This window comes from Pagrus pagrus (assembly GCF_965226575.1).
Source record: "Pagrus pagrus genome assembly, chromosome: 16".
In the NCBI taxonomy this organism is placed as follows: domain Eukaryota; kingdom Metazoa; phylum Chordata; class Actinopteri; order Spariformes; family Sparidae; genus Pagrus; species Pagrus pagrus.
The window spans coordinates 22,842,704-22,858,130 of NC_140200.1; the positions used below are offsets into that span (position 1 = coordinate 22,842,704).

General features: G+C 42.6%; 1 protein-coding gene across 3 annotated transcripts in view; it reads right to left on the minus strand.

The window, feature by feature from the left end:
- Nucleotides 1-24: 24 nt before the first annotated feature.
- The window catches only part of filip1b (filamin A interacting protein 1b), a 42,983-nt gene continuing 27,580 nt past the window's right edge, over nt 25-15,427 (minus strand). The window contains exons 5-7 of one of the 3 annotated variants that reach the window (XM_084378075.1): nt 6,580-9,346; nt 4,855-4,912; nt 25-926 (exon numbers count right to left, since the gene is read on the minus strand). In XM_084378075.1, the coding sequence (XP_084234201.1) occupies nt 886-926; nt 4,855-4,912; nt 6,580-9,346 (2,866 nt within the window). In that variant the 3' untranslated portion in view covers nt 25-885. Of the gene's footprint in view, nt 927-4,288; nt 4,913-6,579; nt 9,347-11,720; nt 12,047-15,427 lie in introns of those variants that run through there. The other 2 variants (XM_084378076.1, XM_084378074.1) reach the window with 2 other exon arrangements.

The window sequence follows — 15,427 nt, forward strand, 5'->3', positions numbered from 1 at the left end:
AATGAAGAAACTGATTCACATAAACATGCTAAAGCAGTCTTTAATGTCAGTGTTTATTTTTTATCAGACAAATCCAGTGTTGGACAGTCAAAGTACATGTGGTCATCATTTATTCGGTGCCTGCTTCTGTCCCCAAGAAGAGGTCGTTCATTACACGTCATCAAGTCTGTGTCACAGATAATCACACAGGATTAAAAAGTGCATCATGTGAATTTGAAAACCACATTATAGTGAGTTTTTCTAAAGAAGGAAACAAAACAGAAAGCTCCAAATTCACAAGCACTGTATGTGTTTGTTATTAGACAACACATATAATGTGATCTTATGTTTATTATACCATCAAATACACTTTAAACCAACATGGCACTGCTTCTTACCATACACCGTACATTCAGCAACTTTCAAATGCAATTTTTTTAAACCTGTTTTCCTCTCCTATGGTCTTTCCAGGATCAAACTTAGACAAAACACAGGCTCAAATTTCATGCCAGAATAATACAATTTCCTTTCAAAATTCAGCATACAGATACCTGCTCTAAGCTACAGCCTTTTTGGCACTGCACTATGTTTTCCCCACTCGGAGGGAACCTTAGACGGGAGTTAACATTTTCTAAACACATCCTGAATACGCTGGTAAATCCTACATTTCAGATTATGCCTGTATTCCACACTGCATAGCACACAGATAACATTCCATCTGTACAAAGCTCTTCAGTTCAAACTGCAGCCTTGGTTGTATCTTATCATGTCTTGTTAACAAGATCTAAGAGGAGCTGTAATTGGCTGTGATTGCATGGTGAAAAGTTGTTGTCTTGGAGCTTTAACCAGGAACGTCCACCATCAGACACCTTTCCGATTTCTTCTCATGACATCAGAGATCTCAGCTCAGCAGCGGCTGCTTCCTGAAATGATATCCATCAGCAGACCTGTGGTGGAAAATTACAACAAATATGTGTCCTTGAAAGCCACATTAAAGTCTCAACTAGGTCAGATTTGTTTTTCTTCCTATTTAACAGCTGCCCAAAGACTATTTTAGCACTGGTCTGGTTAGGTTTAGGCACAGAAATCACTTGGTTAGGGTCATGTTTTGGCTTTAAAAACCTGTTCCGGAAATGTCCTGACTTCTTGTTAAAAAACATAATTATTTTGTTGCCATAAATGTCAATATGGTATGTATGACATTTGAATGTATCAGTGGTTTTAGATAATTTAACTGCTGATATTTTATTCCTGCCACCTGGCTGGTTGCCTTGTGGCATTTTTCAGGACCTTGTGGACTTCATTATGAATTAACTAATTGTCGAACTAATCCACAAATGACATGATAATGACAACGATCATCATCTGCAGCCCTACAGCTTCATATGGTGATATAGATACTCAGCAGGCCCTACTGCAGAAGAGTTTAATGTCCTTGTCCTGCACCCTTTTTTCCCAACCAGTGTTCTCAGAGTCAGAGGGAATGGCACGACTGCAGACAAGAAGATAACGCTCAGATGTGATTTTAATAATCCTGCTCAGCCTCTGATGTTTTTCCCAGGGAGAACATTTGATCCACCTAAATCTCTGTGCAGCAGCCTCAGGGGAGTCACGGCCAACACACTGCAGCTGAAACAGAAACACTCAGCGTGTTGTGAATCATTGTTTTTCACTCTCTACCTGTTTACCCTCCTGTTTTCTTCCAGCTCTCAGTCCTCACTGCATTGTTTAATACCCCTCCCTCACCCCCTCGTTCGCTCACATCAGCACTATCTCCAGCTCTCTCATCCTCTGGGCTGTTTGATTATTAGAAGCTAATTAAGGCAGCAGAGTTTGTAGAGATCAAATCCTTTGTTTTGGTCCCAGGTTTCCTTTTTAGAAAACATAAAAGCCTGCAGATAATTGTGCTTTATTGATTTGTTTTTAATCAGAGGTTGTGGTGAGAGAACCTTTAGAGGATGTGTGAGGTTTGGATCACACATTTAGAGGATTCAATATAGTTTCTTCCTGATGTAAACAGAATCCTTAGTCATTTCTGTAGTTTTGTACTTGTCCGTAGGAGGGCGCTAGATGCTAACTGAGTCTGCTGTGTAATGCCGAAAAGATCAATTATGATATACAGAAACATGGAATGCAGCCACAGATATTTGACATTGCGTGCAGTGTTGTAAACTGACTAATTGTCCTGTTTTTGCATGTCTTACATGTTATTGGCATGCATGGACATTTTTTTTGGACAACCTGTGCACCAATGTCCAAAACATCAAATCAAATCATATCTCATAGCTGAAAAAAAAAACTAAGTATCTGTATCTCTGATTGATTGATTGATTGATTGATTGATTGATTGATTGATTGATTGATTGATTTATCTATCAGTATCTTTTCCCTTTGTTTGGACATCTTGCATGAAGTGCAGATAGAGACAAAATATGCAGAGATTGAAGATGCAACAAAGGTCTCCAGTTGGCATCAAATCAGGGACATTGCAGCTATACAGCGTGCATATTAACCACAAAGACAGAGCATGCCCGTTTCTGTGATTTCTACTTCCACTCCAATATCACTAAGGTAAATTGAGTTTGGATTTCAGAGCTGACAGCATTAGAAATAAAGGAAAAATATGCCACTTTAAAAATAAGTAAGACAAATTCTGAAAACGAGGAGATTCTTGCTTCAAGTGAAACAAGTCCCTATATTTCACTGACAAGTTACTGTCTAGGTGATTGTGTCTTATGTGAAGTGTAATGAAATATTTGAATTTTGACAAAACTGTGGGGTAAAAAAGAAAAACAGCAAGAGATAGTTTCCAGAGAAACTGTCCCCACTGATCTGGACCTCTGTGGCCACCAAGTCTTCAACACTCCAACAAAGTAGACACTTTTAAAAGTATGCTGAATTGGCTATTAGCAGTTCCTGTTTAAAATGTACACACTGATGTAGAGATGTGTGAAGTATACCCGGATGACTTTGATCCTGAAGTAAACTTAAATACTTAAAGAATTTCAAGCTAATTCTTGAGTTAAGTAGCATCTTTATTTGTATAATTTTGAATTATGGAATTTATTCATGATGAAGTGTAAATCATCCTGAAGTCACACTAAATCTAAAAATAAATGTATCAGCTCTGCATGTTTAGAAATTGCTGGGTTATGACTCCAAGAAGGAGTAATACTTTCATCTCCACCTCTGTGGACCTCTTTTTAGCCTGGCTTTTACTTGTTCGTCTTTTATTGTCTTTTATTGCCTTAGTTCTTTAGTCTTAGTCATGGTTCACATCCTTTTATCCATTGTGTATATTTATTTTATTTCAATGACTTAGTTACTTTTAAAGGAGACGTATTCTGCTCATTTTCATGTTAATCATTTATTGTTGTTTACTACTAGAATGTTTGGTGCTGCAGCTGTGTATTCCCCCTCTATCTGAAACGCTCTGTTTTAGCTGCTGTCTCTTTAAGACCCCCCTCCTGAATTCCCAGTCTGCTCTGATTGGTCAGCTCAAGCACGCCTGACCCAGCACCACTGACAACAACTAAGCAGCTGCGTAAATCAATTATTACGAGGCAAACGAGCCACAAGACATAAATAATGACATGTGTGACATGGTGATGTATTGTGATGTTACAAAGTCACAGAATTAAAGGCGGGGCTACTGACGAGGCATTTCAGGAGCAGTGTTCTCTGTAGGAGAGAGGAACTTCTGTTGGTGCGGACTTTGACCTTTTTACTTACAAGATCTTTTACATGCACAAGAAGCTATAAAACACTGAAGGAAAGGGGAATAAAACTAATAAAAATGTATGTCTCCTTTAACATTTTATCAATATTCTTATCGATCATTTTCTTGTTGCAATTCTTAAATCTTGCAAAATAGTTTTCTTGGTTTTATTTTTTTGTTTTCGCTAATTTGTCTGTGCTGTTTTGATCTTGCTCCATGAAGCATTTTGGGCTGCATGATTGATTTAAAGGTGCTTTCTAAATAAAGTTTAACCAAAGACCTATTCTCTGGATAATCCGCAAAACAAAATATAAAACCTTTGTCATTGTCACTACCTGTAGTCCAGACAACAAGATATATTAAACCTCTATGTAAAAACCCAATGCTGGACACTGTACACTTTGTTTTGAGTTTAAATACCTTTCTCTATGTCTGACACGTGTGCTATAATATTTGAACAGGCCATGGAAACATCATGAAACATATCTGAACATGTAAGGTCTGAAAATTAGTTTTTCATGACTGTTTAGCAGCATTGATTAATAGTCACACAAAGCTCACACACACCATGGACAAATGAATGCTACGAAGCAGAGATAAATAGCTTTTATTTTTGTGCCTGTCACAAAGATGACAACAATTGTCACAAACAATTCACAGTGCTTGGGTGACTGGAAACCTCCAGAAGCGGTGGTGAAATGAACACATGCTATGAAAAATGTAAATGATGAGAAGAAGTCGAGAGCTACTGCCAGATATCACCAAGATGAAGTTAATGGATGAAATGCAAAAGAGGCATGCAAAGACCTGCGTCATGATGGTGGAAAATCAAAATAACATACATAAAATAAACTGTAGGTCTGGATGAAAAGCAAAGCTGTTGTAAGAGGCGACATCACACACAGAGTCCTGTTTGTGCGTGTACTGATGAGGCCTGTAACTAATATTTGGCAGCAGATTTGGCCACAAATTCAATCACTGAATCGTTGCCATGGCAGCATACATATCTAGCCCTCAGTTCTTGCCCCCTGCTGTGGAGGCAGAGGCACAAATCGTTGACTTCCTCAGCTCGATTTTCATCGACTGGCTCTCGGCCCGCGACTCTAACCTCGTCACCGTCGACACGCCCAGAACTGCCTTGCTGCACGGTTTCATACCTTTTGACATAGGGATCCGTGTGGCCGCGCTCCGAGCTGACTGCACATCCGAACTGGGCTGGAAAATGAACAACAAAACAACATGAGGAGAAGATTTGAATGATAGAAACACAAAAACACAGAGTTGATCTTTTGTCAAATGTGTTGACATGTGAGCACCCCAGTAAGCATGGTTTTGGTTAGCCCTCTTCCAGGATCATACGTAACTCAGACATCTCACTGTGTGACGCGTAAACTTTGTTACAGGAAGAGTGTTGAAAGTACGAATGAACATGATGGTAGGCAATCATCATCAGCAACTTTTAAGATGGGAAACACGATGCCAGACAGGTGCACGACTTACTCAAAGAAACTCTCTTCTCTCTTTGATTTAAGTTAATAAAAACCATGTAAAACCATGAATGCTGCATAACTGTAAACTAACATGTGACAACACCCAGTGGTTTGTGGACTACAGTTTACAGCCTCAAGTTTGGCATCACTATCTTGTTTTTTTGGAGCCAGAAGTGAACATATTTAGGCATGATGGTGCTTTATATGATATCCTGATTGGATCCAACTAAAAACTCAAGGATACACTGTGGTAGCGACTTGTCAATCACACTAAAGCATACCCTGCTTTATCATTTATTTTACTCTAAACGGGACAATAATTTAAAAAAAATGAACATCATGTTGTGTTGAAGAAGACTTGAAACTAGAGATGGAAAAATATTCCCTAATATCCAGTGGGTTTCTGTTGAAGGCTTTGTCCAGACTACCAGGAAAATCCGTCCACCTCGCTCAAATCTGTCTTTTGGCTAATCCAGAATGTGTCATGATTGATTTTAGAAAGTCTTGAGGTGGTTTATGTGATTACAATCAAATTTCTGCAGATACGTGGCAGTGTGGCTTTTCAAATCGGATTGCCAAGTGTCTTTTGCACTAGCAAGGCAACACACAACAACAATGTTAAATCCAGAAGTGTGTATAACGGAGAAGATCTATGACAATGCGATTGTTTGGAAGGCAAGTTTATAGAGCTCTAATTCTCATGCGTCCTTGTTGGAAAGCCGCGCCACCAGCAAACGTAGTGACTGATGCCTACGTCGATACCACAGCAACATTGAGAGTCACTAACACTCAAGTTAGTGAGAGTAAGATGTGATTTGAGAAACAAATCTGTTTTGCCTGCGGTCTGAACAAAGCCCAAGTGTCCAAAATGTCCAAGTTACTGATGGTCCTGAATCGGGGCTGGAAACTTTTGATTTGGTGACCTGAAAATCATCAAATCAAGGCTTACTGTCACATGCCATTTACATGTTGGGTAATATTATAGTTTGAGAGTTTGACCAAGGCTTCTTATCTATGCATTTAACTTTCAAATCCAAATTCGACACTTGCCCGTTGCCCGTGTTTGGTTAAAAGGAGTGAATTTGTCAGTTGGTAAATTTGTGTCCGTCTATACAAGAGTCTTCAAAAGGCCTCTCTGTGATGTGGAATCTGAAGCATGTCAGATCATTCCAGTGTTAGTTCATACCAGTGAGATCATGTGTTTATAAATCCACTGTTTTATACCTGGAGAGAGTGCTAGAAAGATCTAGGGAGCACACACCACCTGATTTCATTTTGAAACATTTCAGAAGCAACTGCAACGTAAAAGATTAGACACGATTCAGATATTCTATTCAACATGTTCAGAAAGAACTAAAGACAGAGGATGTTAAAAATCTCCAGAGCTCTCACCACTGACTGTGTCGGCCTGGACGATGCAGAGGTGATGGGTGTGATCGTTATGCTGCTTGTCATTTTGCTCGGAGTTGTCTTTACCGTCGACGGTGTTCGTGGGGAGCGGAGCACCGTTCCTGTTGGCATTTCCTTGCTGCTTTCTGAGCCAAGACCGAGCGTCATCACTGGACTACTGCAGCCCTCGGCAGGCCTCTTAAACTGTGAACCCAGGTGGATGTGGATCTTGTTGTCCTCTGTTGTGATGATGTTGCTCTTGCCGTTGTATTTCCTGTAAGTTGCTAGCCCAGGTTGCTTCTCTGGGGTCATCTTGATCACTGTGCGGCCTGTGGTGATGTTGTGAGGCTCAGGTGAAGCACACGCCTCAGCCACAGGAGTGGTGCTGACTGTGATGATGGACACCGGCGACTGAAGGTTGTCAGAGCTGCAGCCGTTGGTCTTCTCTGGACTCTTGGCCCTGGAGATGGTGGTTATCTTGACCGGAGATTTGGCTCGATCAAGATCACAGGCTTTGCTCTTGGAGCTCACGGTTGTGGGCTTTGGGACGATTGTGATGCGAGGTTTCTGGAGGCCAAGAGTTGGGATGATAGTGGTGCTGGAGAAGAAGTCCTCAGCTCGAGGGCTGGTGATCTCCAAGGTGGCAGTGCTGTTCCCGGCATCCGGGGTCACTCTGATGCGGAGTGGCTGTCCTGGCTTTGGGGACATGGTCATCTCAGGTGGATGGAGCAACGAGGCCCCATTGGTCTTCTCAGGAGTCGTCTGAGTGAGACTGATGGCCTCCTTCTTCTTCATCCAGGGTATCCAGGATTTACCTGCCCCGAATTCTGCTGATGCTGGAGGGTATCGCTCAAGAACAGTTGGCTTTTTTAGTCCCTGTTGTCTGAGGTTGCTCATTAAGTGGTTCTCCTCAAGGACTGATTTCCGGATAAAGCCCGCCGCCGTCTCATCCTCAGCCGGCCCACTTGCCAGCACATCTGTCTGCACTGCTGTAGAGGTAACCGGGACATTAACCATCCTGCTGCCGTTCATACTCGGCCTCATGGCGCGACTGTATCTCTTGGTGGCTTCCAGCTCCTTGGTAAGGTTTGCAACTTCATGGCTCATGCTCTTCTTCTTCTCCTCCTCTTCCATGAACCTCTGCTGGAGGACAGAATAATCCACCTGCAGCTGGGAGAGCTGGTCCTCCTTGTTCATCAGTTCGTGGATTTTCTCCTTCAGGGCGTGAACGTCCACCTGCAGCTCTCTGGTTTTAGCCTCTTCCATCTTGCAGCGAATTCTGAGCTCAGCCTCCGGACCCATGACCTCGCCTTTCTCGATGGCCTTGTTTCTTGCGATCTGACTTTTCATGTCTTCCAGCTGCTTAGAGAGGGCGTTTGCTTTGTCCTGCTCTGTTCTGAATTTCTTCTCCAGCAGATCATACTCATCCTCTGTTTTCATTAAATCTCCTTCTACCACCTCGAGTTGTTTGAGCCTGCCCTTCAGTCTTTCAATTTCTAGCGTGAGATCTTTTATTTTGTTGTCTTCATCCGGTTTTCTGTTAATATCCTTGTTGGCCCACTTTCTCTGCATTTCCTTTTCTGTCTCCTCAAGTCCGTCCATTCTTATTTTCATGCCGCTCAGCTTGGTACTCAGCTCCCGACATCTTTCCTCTTCACTTGCAAGTTTAGTTTTTAACTCGTCTTTCTCTTTGATGAGAGTTGTCACTTTAAATTCCATTTCTGATTTGAATTTGAGAAGTTTTTTGCTCTCCTCGATCAGCTTCTCTGTGACCTCCGTCACCTTGCCCTGCTCTGCTTTGAACATCTTACTCAAATCGTCACTTTTCTGTTCTTCCTGCTTAAGTCTCTCCGCCATGTTTTTTCTTTCATCCACCAGTATAACTGTAAAGGACTTCAACTTCATGAGATCGTCTTTGAGGACCATTTCCGCCTTCTCGAACTTTGACTCTGAGCTCTCTAGTTCTTTCATCTTTGTTTTCACTGTCTCCAGCTCACCGGCCAGATCCTTCACAACACGTTTCTCTTTTTCCAGATTTATATGAAGCTGGGAGCACTCTGTTTTGCTCCGATTGAAAGCCCCCTCTAGTTTTTCCAGCTCAACCATCCTCTTCTGCAGTTTGTTCACCTCCAACCTCAGCTCCTTGCTGTGGTTCTCCTCATCCTGCAGCTTCTTCTTCAGCTCCTTGCACTGAGTCTCTGTCTTTGTTATCTCCTCGTCCTTGCCCTCCATCTCCAGCACTCTCTTCCGCAGGTTCTCTAGCTCGGCCATGAGAGACGAATTCCCGCACTCCCCTTTGCTGATCTTCTCCCTCAGCTCCTGCAGATCCTCCTCTGATTTATGCAGGACTTTGTTGCTCTCCTCCAGCTCTTCAATCTTTTGTGCCAGTCCGGACAGCTTCAGTCTCAGCTGTCGGCTCTGGGACTCTTCGTTGGCCAGTTTGGCGGTCATCTCCTCGTGTTCCTGTGCAAACTTTGCTGCTTTATGCTCCAGCTCGTCCTCCAGCTTGAGGACCTTCTGGCCGTCCTCCTTGGCGGTGTCACTGACTGCCGCCAAACGCTGCTCTTTCTCCTGCAGCTTCTGAGTCAGGTCCTGGACCTTCTGGCTCTGTTGGTCGATCTGCTCGATATGCAGCTGCCGCTCGTCTACCAACATCAGGGCAAAGGACTTTAGCTTCACCAGCTCCGCTCTGACCTTCTCCAGCCTCCTGCTGTGGTCCTTGTCTTTACGAGCCTGGTAGGCCTTTTCCTGCTCCAACAGCCTTTTGAGTCTGGGAAACAAACAGAAGAAATCCAATAAAAAATGAGTTGGTGTTAATATCAAGCATGTTTTCAACAAAATAGGACTTGGTTTAAAACATATATTTATATATGACTTTATTTTACACCAGAATGTTTGTAAATGCAAGCATGAAGAGCTGGACCCACAAAATGAAGAGTCAGTTATTATAAAGCATGTCTGTATGCATGTCTGTATCCTCCCATGACTCCAGCTGACAGTACGTGGTAACCTAACCTTGGGTGACCTTAAAAGATGGTGCACATCTCTGAAGCAGTCAGACCAGCCTCAGAATGAGAGCTTTAACCACCTGATCCTGGATGTGGAGGCAGGCAAGCAGAATAAAAGGCAGCAGCAGGATAAGCGAGGGAACAAAGGGAATAAAAGAAAAGAGGCAGATAAGGGCTTGAACTCGAGTAATTCTCTCTGACGGGGCTTATCCTGCGCTGTCTAGAGTTCAGTAAAGGGAAGAATTAAGGCTGCAGGTCAGGAACTCCACTAATACGCAGGCGTGTTGAGTTGGGAGCTTTTGGGCTTTAGTGGGCTGAAAGTACTGATAGAATTTCATTTATATGGGTGTCAACGGGCTCTATGATGGTCAAACGTTGATTCAGAGGCTTTCCAAGTATGTCAAAAGCAAAATTGTTGATCTAATATTGCATATATCCTATTGATTAGGAAGTAAAGAGTTTTTGGAGCACCAGAAACACTGATCACAAGTGATAAAACAACTCTGTAATGTGTCGGCTCGGACAAAAACTGAACATTTAGAATGTGTTTCTGTATCAAATTGGCACACTTTCAGGAAGAGCAAAAAGCTTACAGACAGAGTATGGGAATTATTGAATTGTACAAATGGGGGTAATGTCAGACACTTTCGAACACTCGCTCCTCTAAAGAATCATGTTGTTGCCCTAGTTGTACATGAAAAGTGATGGGAGCAGTCAAGAAGGACTAAAGGATCAAAAAAGAGAGCTTGACAGTGAAGTTCAAATGCTGACTACGTTCTCACCTACATACACCTCGTTAATCACTGCATGAAGAAAGTGAGAATGTCAGATTGTCAGTTTCGGAAAAGTTACGAAATATGTCCCAATTCAAACATCAGAAAGGTGTGGGGACAGTTCACCTGCCATTTCATCACACATACAGGTATTTGGGGGCGGTGACCAGTCCATCATGTTGTCGGAGGTAAAAGAGGTAATCTGCGATGAGATCGGACTGTCATTCTGGTTATCGCTTTAAAATATTTATTTTTTTCCGCTGCCAGTGATAACCACAGTGAGGTGGTTTGAGGGCCTGCAACAACCATCATCTAATGAAAAATGACAGGAGCTCCAAATGTGCATTTTTTAATTTCCTGAGCCATGAAAAGAGCCTGAGAGAAGAGCACTGTGGCGATCAATCGCTCTGTAGGGACAATTTAGTTTCAATTTTTCAAAGTTTTTTTTTATAGTGTGCTGGATCACTTGGCCGGAGCACAGAAATGCAATGACAGGACATGAACATGTTCGGCATAAAAGAGATAAATATTAACCATCCATATCTTCTCCTGTGGTGTTTCTTTGCACCTCAAACAGATTAAACTACAGATGAAAAATAGCCACTTTTACTTGTGTGTTACCGTGTTTTACTTATTTGCAATGTCCCTTCTCAAATAAACTAAACTGAAAAATATAAATTGTGCAAAATTTTCATGGATTTGTCATTTTGTATTCTATTATTAAAGAGTAACTTAACACAAAAGCAGTGTTTTGCTGCCCTCTCTGGTCAAAGGCTTCAAGTCTGTCAGAAATTAGTGTGTTCATGAGCGTCCTCTGTTACACCTGTAAACACACCCAACAGTGATGTCTACTTAAACCAGATTTAAACATTTTCAACTCTTGCGGATGCATCGTTGCCTCGCTCTGCATCAGCTTGAGTGAAACTGCGTCTAATTTTATCCACTCTCGTCTTTCCACTGACTTTACAAGCAATTGTGCCACATCCGAAAAGCAAATCCAGTTTCTAGACAGCTCACTACTGTACCTGCTTCAGTGAGAATCTTCAGATTTAAACTTGCATCGGCCGACCAAACTTCTGTGATAAAGCAACAGTATGAGGCACTGCAGAGCTGCCAACAGAGTCCTGAGAATTCAACCTGCCGCAGTTAATGTCCTGTTGATGTTTAACTAATCTCTGTGGGAGTCTGTGAGAGAGTCTGCTGCAGTTTCTCCTTCATGTGGGTCAAGCTCAGTCCCATCAGACACTCGAACACACAACCAGGTCTCAGCACTGCACAACAAGTGTTCCCCCAAGTTTGAATCAAAAGACAAGTCCCACAGCTCAGCTCAAAACGTCCTCCCTCGAAACTCTGCTCAACTTACCAACCAGTTGGGATGCAGGGCAGGTTGATCCATATCTGACAGTGTTTTTAAAGCTGAGCAGGAGCCAAGCTGCTGCTGCTGCTGCTGCTGAGACTCAGGGTCAGAGAGGAAAGGAAGGAGGGGCTCGACTCCGCAGGGAATTAGCCATCACATTCCTAACATGTCATCAGCGGACAATGAAAAAGGTGAAAGTTGTGCTAAAACAGCAGCGCTCCGCTGGCTGGTGATGTCATCCACTCCTCCATATATGGCTGAAGAGGCCCTGCCCTTGTTTGGACACTGAGGAGGAGGGGTCCAAACCACAGGAGGGAGGCTTTCAACAAGTTCTCCCTCTTATTTCTCCCTGTTCTGGTCTCCCTCTGGGGAGGAGGGACGACCAGGCAGCAGGTGACATAACACATGAAGCCACTTTAAATCCCTCTTTTTTTTTTTTCCTCTTCCTAAAATGTTGCTCCACTTCGACCTAACTGTCTCCTGTCCGTCTCGCTGCCTGCAGTGTTTCCATAGAAACGAGGCAACAATGCAAAGCGAGAGTTTTTGTTTTGGAGAGGACAATGCCAGACTCGCACAGCCTTTCTCATTATAATCCCCCTGTATCGTGCAAAGGGAGAAGACATGGATATAAATTCTCCATAGCGGCCGGATTGTATGTGTGTGAGATCATAGCTTCAGACAGCAGAGGAGGCCTGTGGTTAACATTGCAGAGGCTCCTAAATGAGCCAAATATGAGCAGTGCAAAGAGCTTACAGCTGCAGAGGCTGCAGTGCCCTCCATTACTGCAAATACATGTTACACATAAACATAGCCCGGATGTGAGAGCACTTTACATTAATTGCTGATGTTCTGTGGCTTAAATACTTGCACTTATGTTGGCTGCCTGTAATCCTGTAAATGTGATGTCTATTGAAATCCACATTTCAACTCTTACTGAATAAAGCCTCGGAACAAAGTTATCTTCGATTCATTTCCAGTGACATGGCTTCTGGTTTAATCTATTGAATAATATAACTTTTGCAGGTAGATTTAATCTTCATTTATAAACTTTTCTCTCCGTAAATCTTGTTATTGTTGTTCAAATGTAAAAGCAGAGTAGAGAGAAACCCTCCCACTATTGATCGTAGAAAACATAATAATATGAGTAAGAAAAGGCCACAGTTGGGAAAGCAAACCTACCACTTTGGTCGACTCCAAACTTAATATCTCAGCAACTATTGGACTGATTGCTGCGAAATTTTGGACACACATTAAAGGTGTCCAGAGGATGAAGTGTACTGACTTTGTTGATCCCTTAGTGTTTCATCTAGCGCTGTCATCACGTCATTTTTCTTGACATACTTGTGTCGAATATCTGCAAAACTATTGACAATTCCGTCACACTCTGCTGTAATTTGTTTTCAGTGCTCACATGGATGTATCCGCTCAGCTTCCAATTTTGCCTGGTGGTCACTCACAGTATTGCAGCACAAAATTCCCCTGCAGCCCAAAAACTGTTTTCCGTATAGATCACCATCATATAAGAGACGTCTGTAAAATTGTTGATAGGACACCTCTAACTGCATTTGCAAAACTTTCCACAAGCCGAGAAAAGTAATTTAAGTATGGGCCGAGTGGGAACTTGCAGGCGGAGCCAGCAGAAGAATCACTACTGCGCATATTCATGTAACCAGGAAGTGAACCCGGACATTCGAAAACTTTTCTGGTAAATGCACCAGACGAGCAGTTCTCAATGGACTGGATGCGTGCATCTTTAAAGGATAACTACTGTTTTTTACAACCTGGACCTTATTTCTAGCAAAATATATGATCATTTACTCACCCAGATAACTTTGGTGTCATTTGGAGTCGTTCGGACGAAATTAGATCCAGTGTAGCGCCGATATATCCATATAATGCGAGTGACGGGGCATCGACACACAGCCTCTATATAACGCATTATCTGCCACGAAACTAGTTCATTTCACCAATATTTTGTTACGATACGCTAGTGCTATTCCCCTCTGAGTCCGGGCTCGTCCGTTATCAACATCCGGGGTCAAACTAGCAGTAGCAGCTACAGGTAAACAAGCCGGGCTGTCGCGGGTGCGCGCGCAGCTCAGAGACGACATCTTCCAGGTCAGAGGTAGTAGATCAACCTACAGACCCCGGATGTTGACAACAGACGAGCCCGGACTCAGAGGGGAATAGCACTAGCGTATCGTAACAAAATATTGGTGAAATTAACTAGTTTCGCGGCAGATAATGCTCATAGAGGCTGCGCTTCGGTGCCCGGATCACTCGCATTATATGGATATATCAGCGCTCCACTGGATCTAATTTTGTCCGAACGTCGCCGAATGATACCAAAGTTATCTGGGTGAGTAAATCATCATATTTTATGCTAGAAATAAGGTCCAGGTTGTAAAAAACGGTAGTTATCCTTTAAGTCCAGTATCCAGGTCTTAGTACACATCCATGAGAGCCAATTAGCAAAAATTTGCATGCTAAAAACTAATACTTAAGTGAACATTAACATCAGCATGTTATTGTCAAGTTTTCATATTGACATGAAGCTCAAAGCGCCAATGTACCTTATTACCTTGTTCACTACCCAGTTTTAGCATGCTAACTTTTGCTAAATAGCACGAAACATAGAATACAGCCGAGACAGCAGCAAAACTGCGACTGTTTCACACTGTTAACTGTCTCAAATTCATGTGTGAAATATTACTCAGCAAGCTTTGAATATTTTGAAAGCGTAACCTGACATTGCTTCTTTATTCATGCTCACTTGACCACCGAGCACGTGCAAAACTGACGCTAAAGGTGTTAGCAAGCGTCATGAGGCTTCAACCGATGACCAGAGCTGCAGTATATGACAAGTTGGGAGTGGGAACATATTTTTGACACCAGTGAGTTGTTTTTAAAAACCTTGCAAAGTGTCTTAAGTGTTAAATGTATGTTAATCCTCACTCTTTCCTCTGACATACAGCTGATATCGCTCCCCCTCGCTCTCAGCATGCTCAGTATTTGTCATTATAACCTCGCTGGCAGATGATGGCTCTGCAGAAAGCCTCTCTGTGCTCGGGTCTATTCATAGCCTTGGTGCTGACAGAAGCCTGTCAGAGAGGGAGAAGAGAGCCCCAAACACTCATAAAACCGAGCCAGGCTGAACCCACAGCAAACGCATGAGAGCAGGAGATGCTGATCTACAGCTAATTATAGTCGCAATAATTAGCATCCTTATTAACATTCTGAACAGACGAGTCAACAAGAACGCTTTGACACCGAGGAGGCACATTTGTTGTTGGGGGATAAAAACAGGATTTCTTTTCAGGCTGCATTTTAACATGAATCAGAATTCTCCACCGCTGTGAAATTACAGAGAATCAAACCTACATTTTTCTGAGGACAGACATGGTTTACTGGGTAAAATCGTAGCTTCTCGAACCACAAAAACCCCTGCCAGACTGGGATCAAGCACTTAGAAGTTACCGTCCCTAAAGAAAAAGCTCCCAAACTTGAGTGGAGGATACTGTTGTGTGTCCTCGTGCAACCTAAAAGTTCAGTTTAAATGCTGCTAATTGAAGCAGGAAGTACGTCTCGAGAGAAGCATGGTTTCAGATCATGTCACGGGGAAACATTTTGAATGAAATTGCAAAATGTAATTGAGCAGGATTCTGAGGTGCAGCAGGTTTCTGAGTTAATGAAAGTAGTCCTCTGGCGTATTT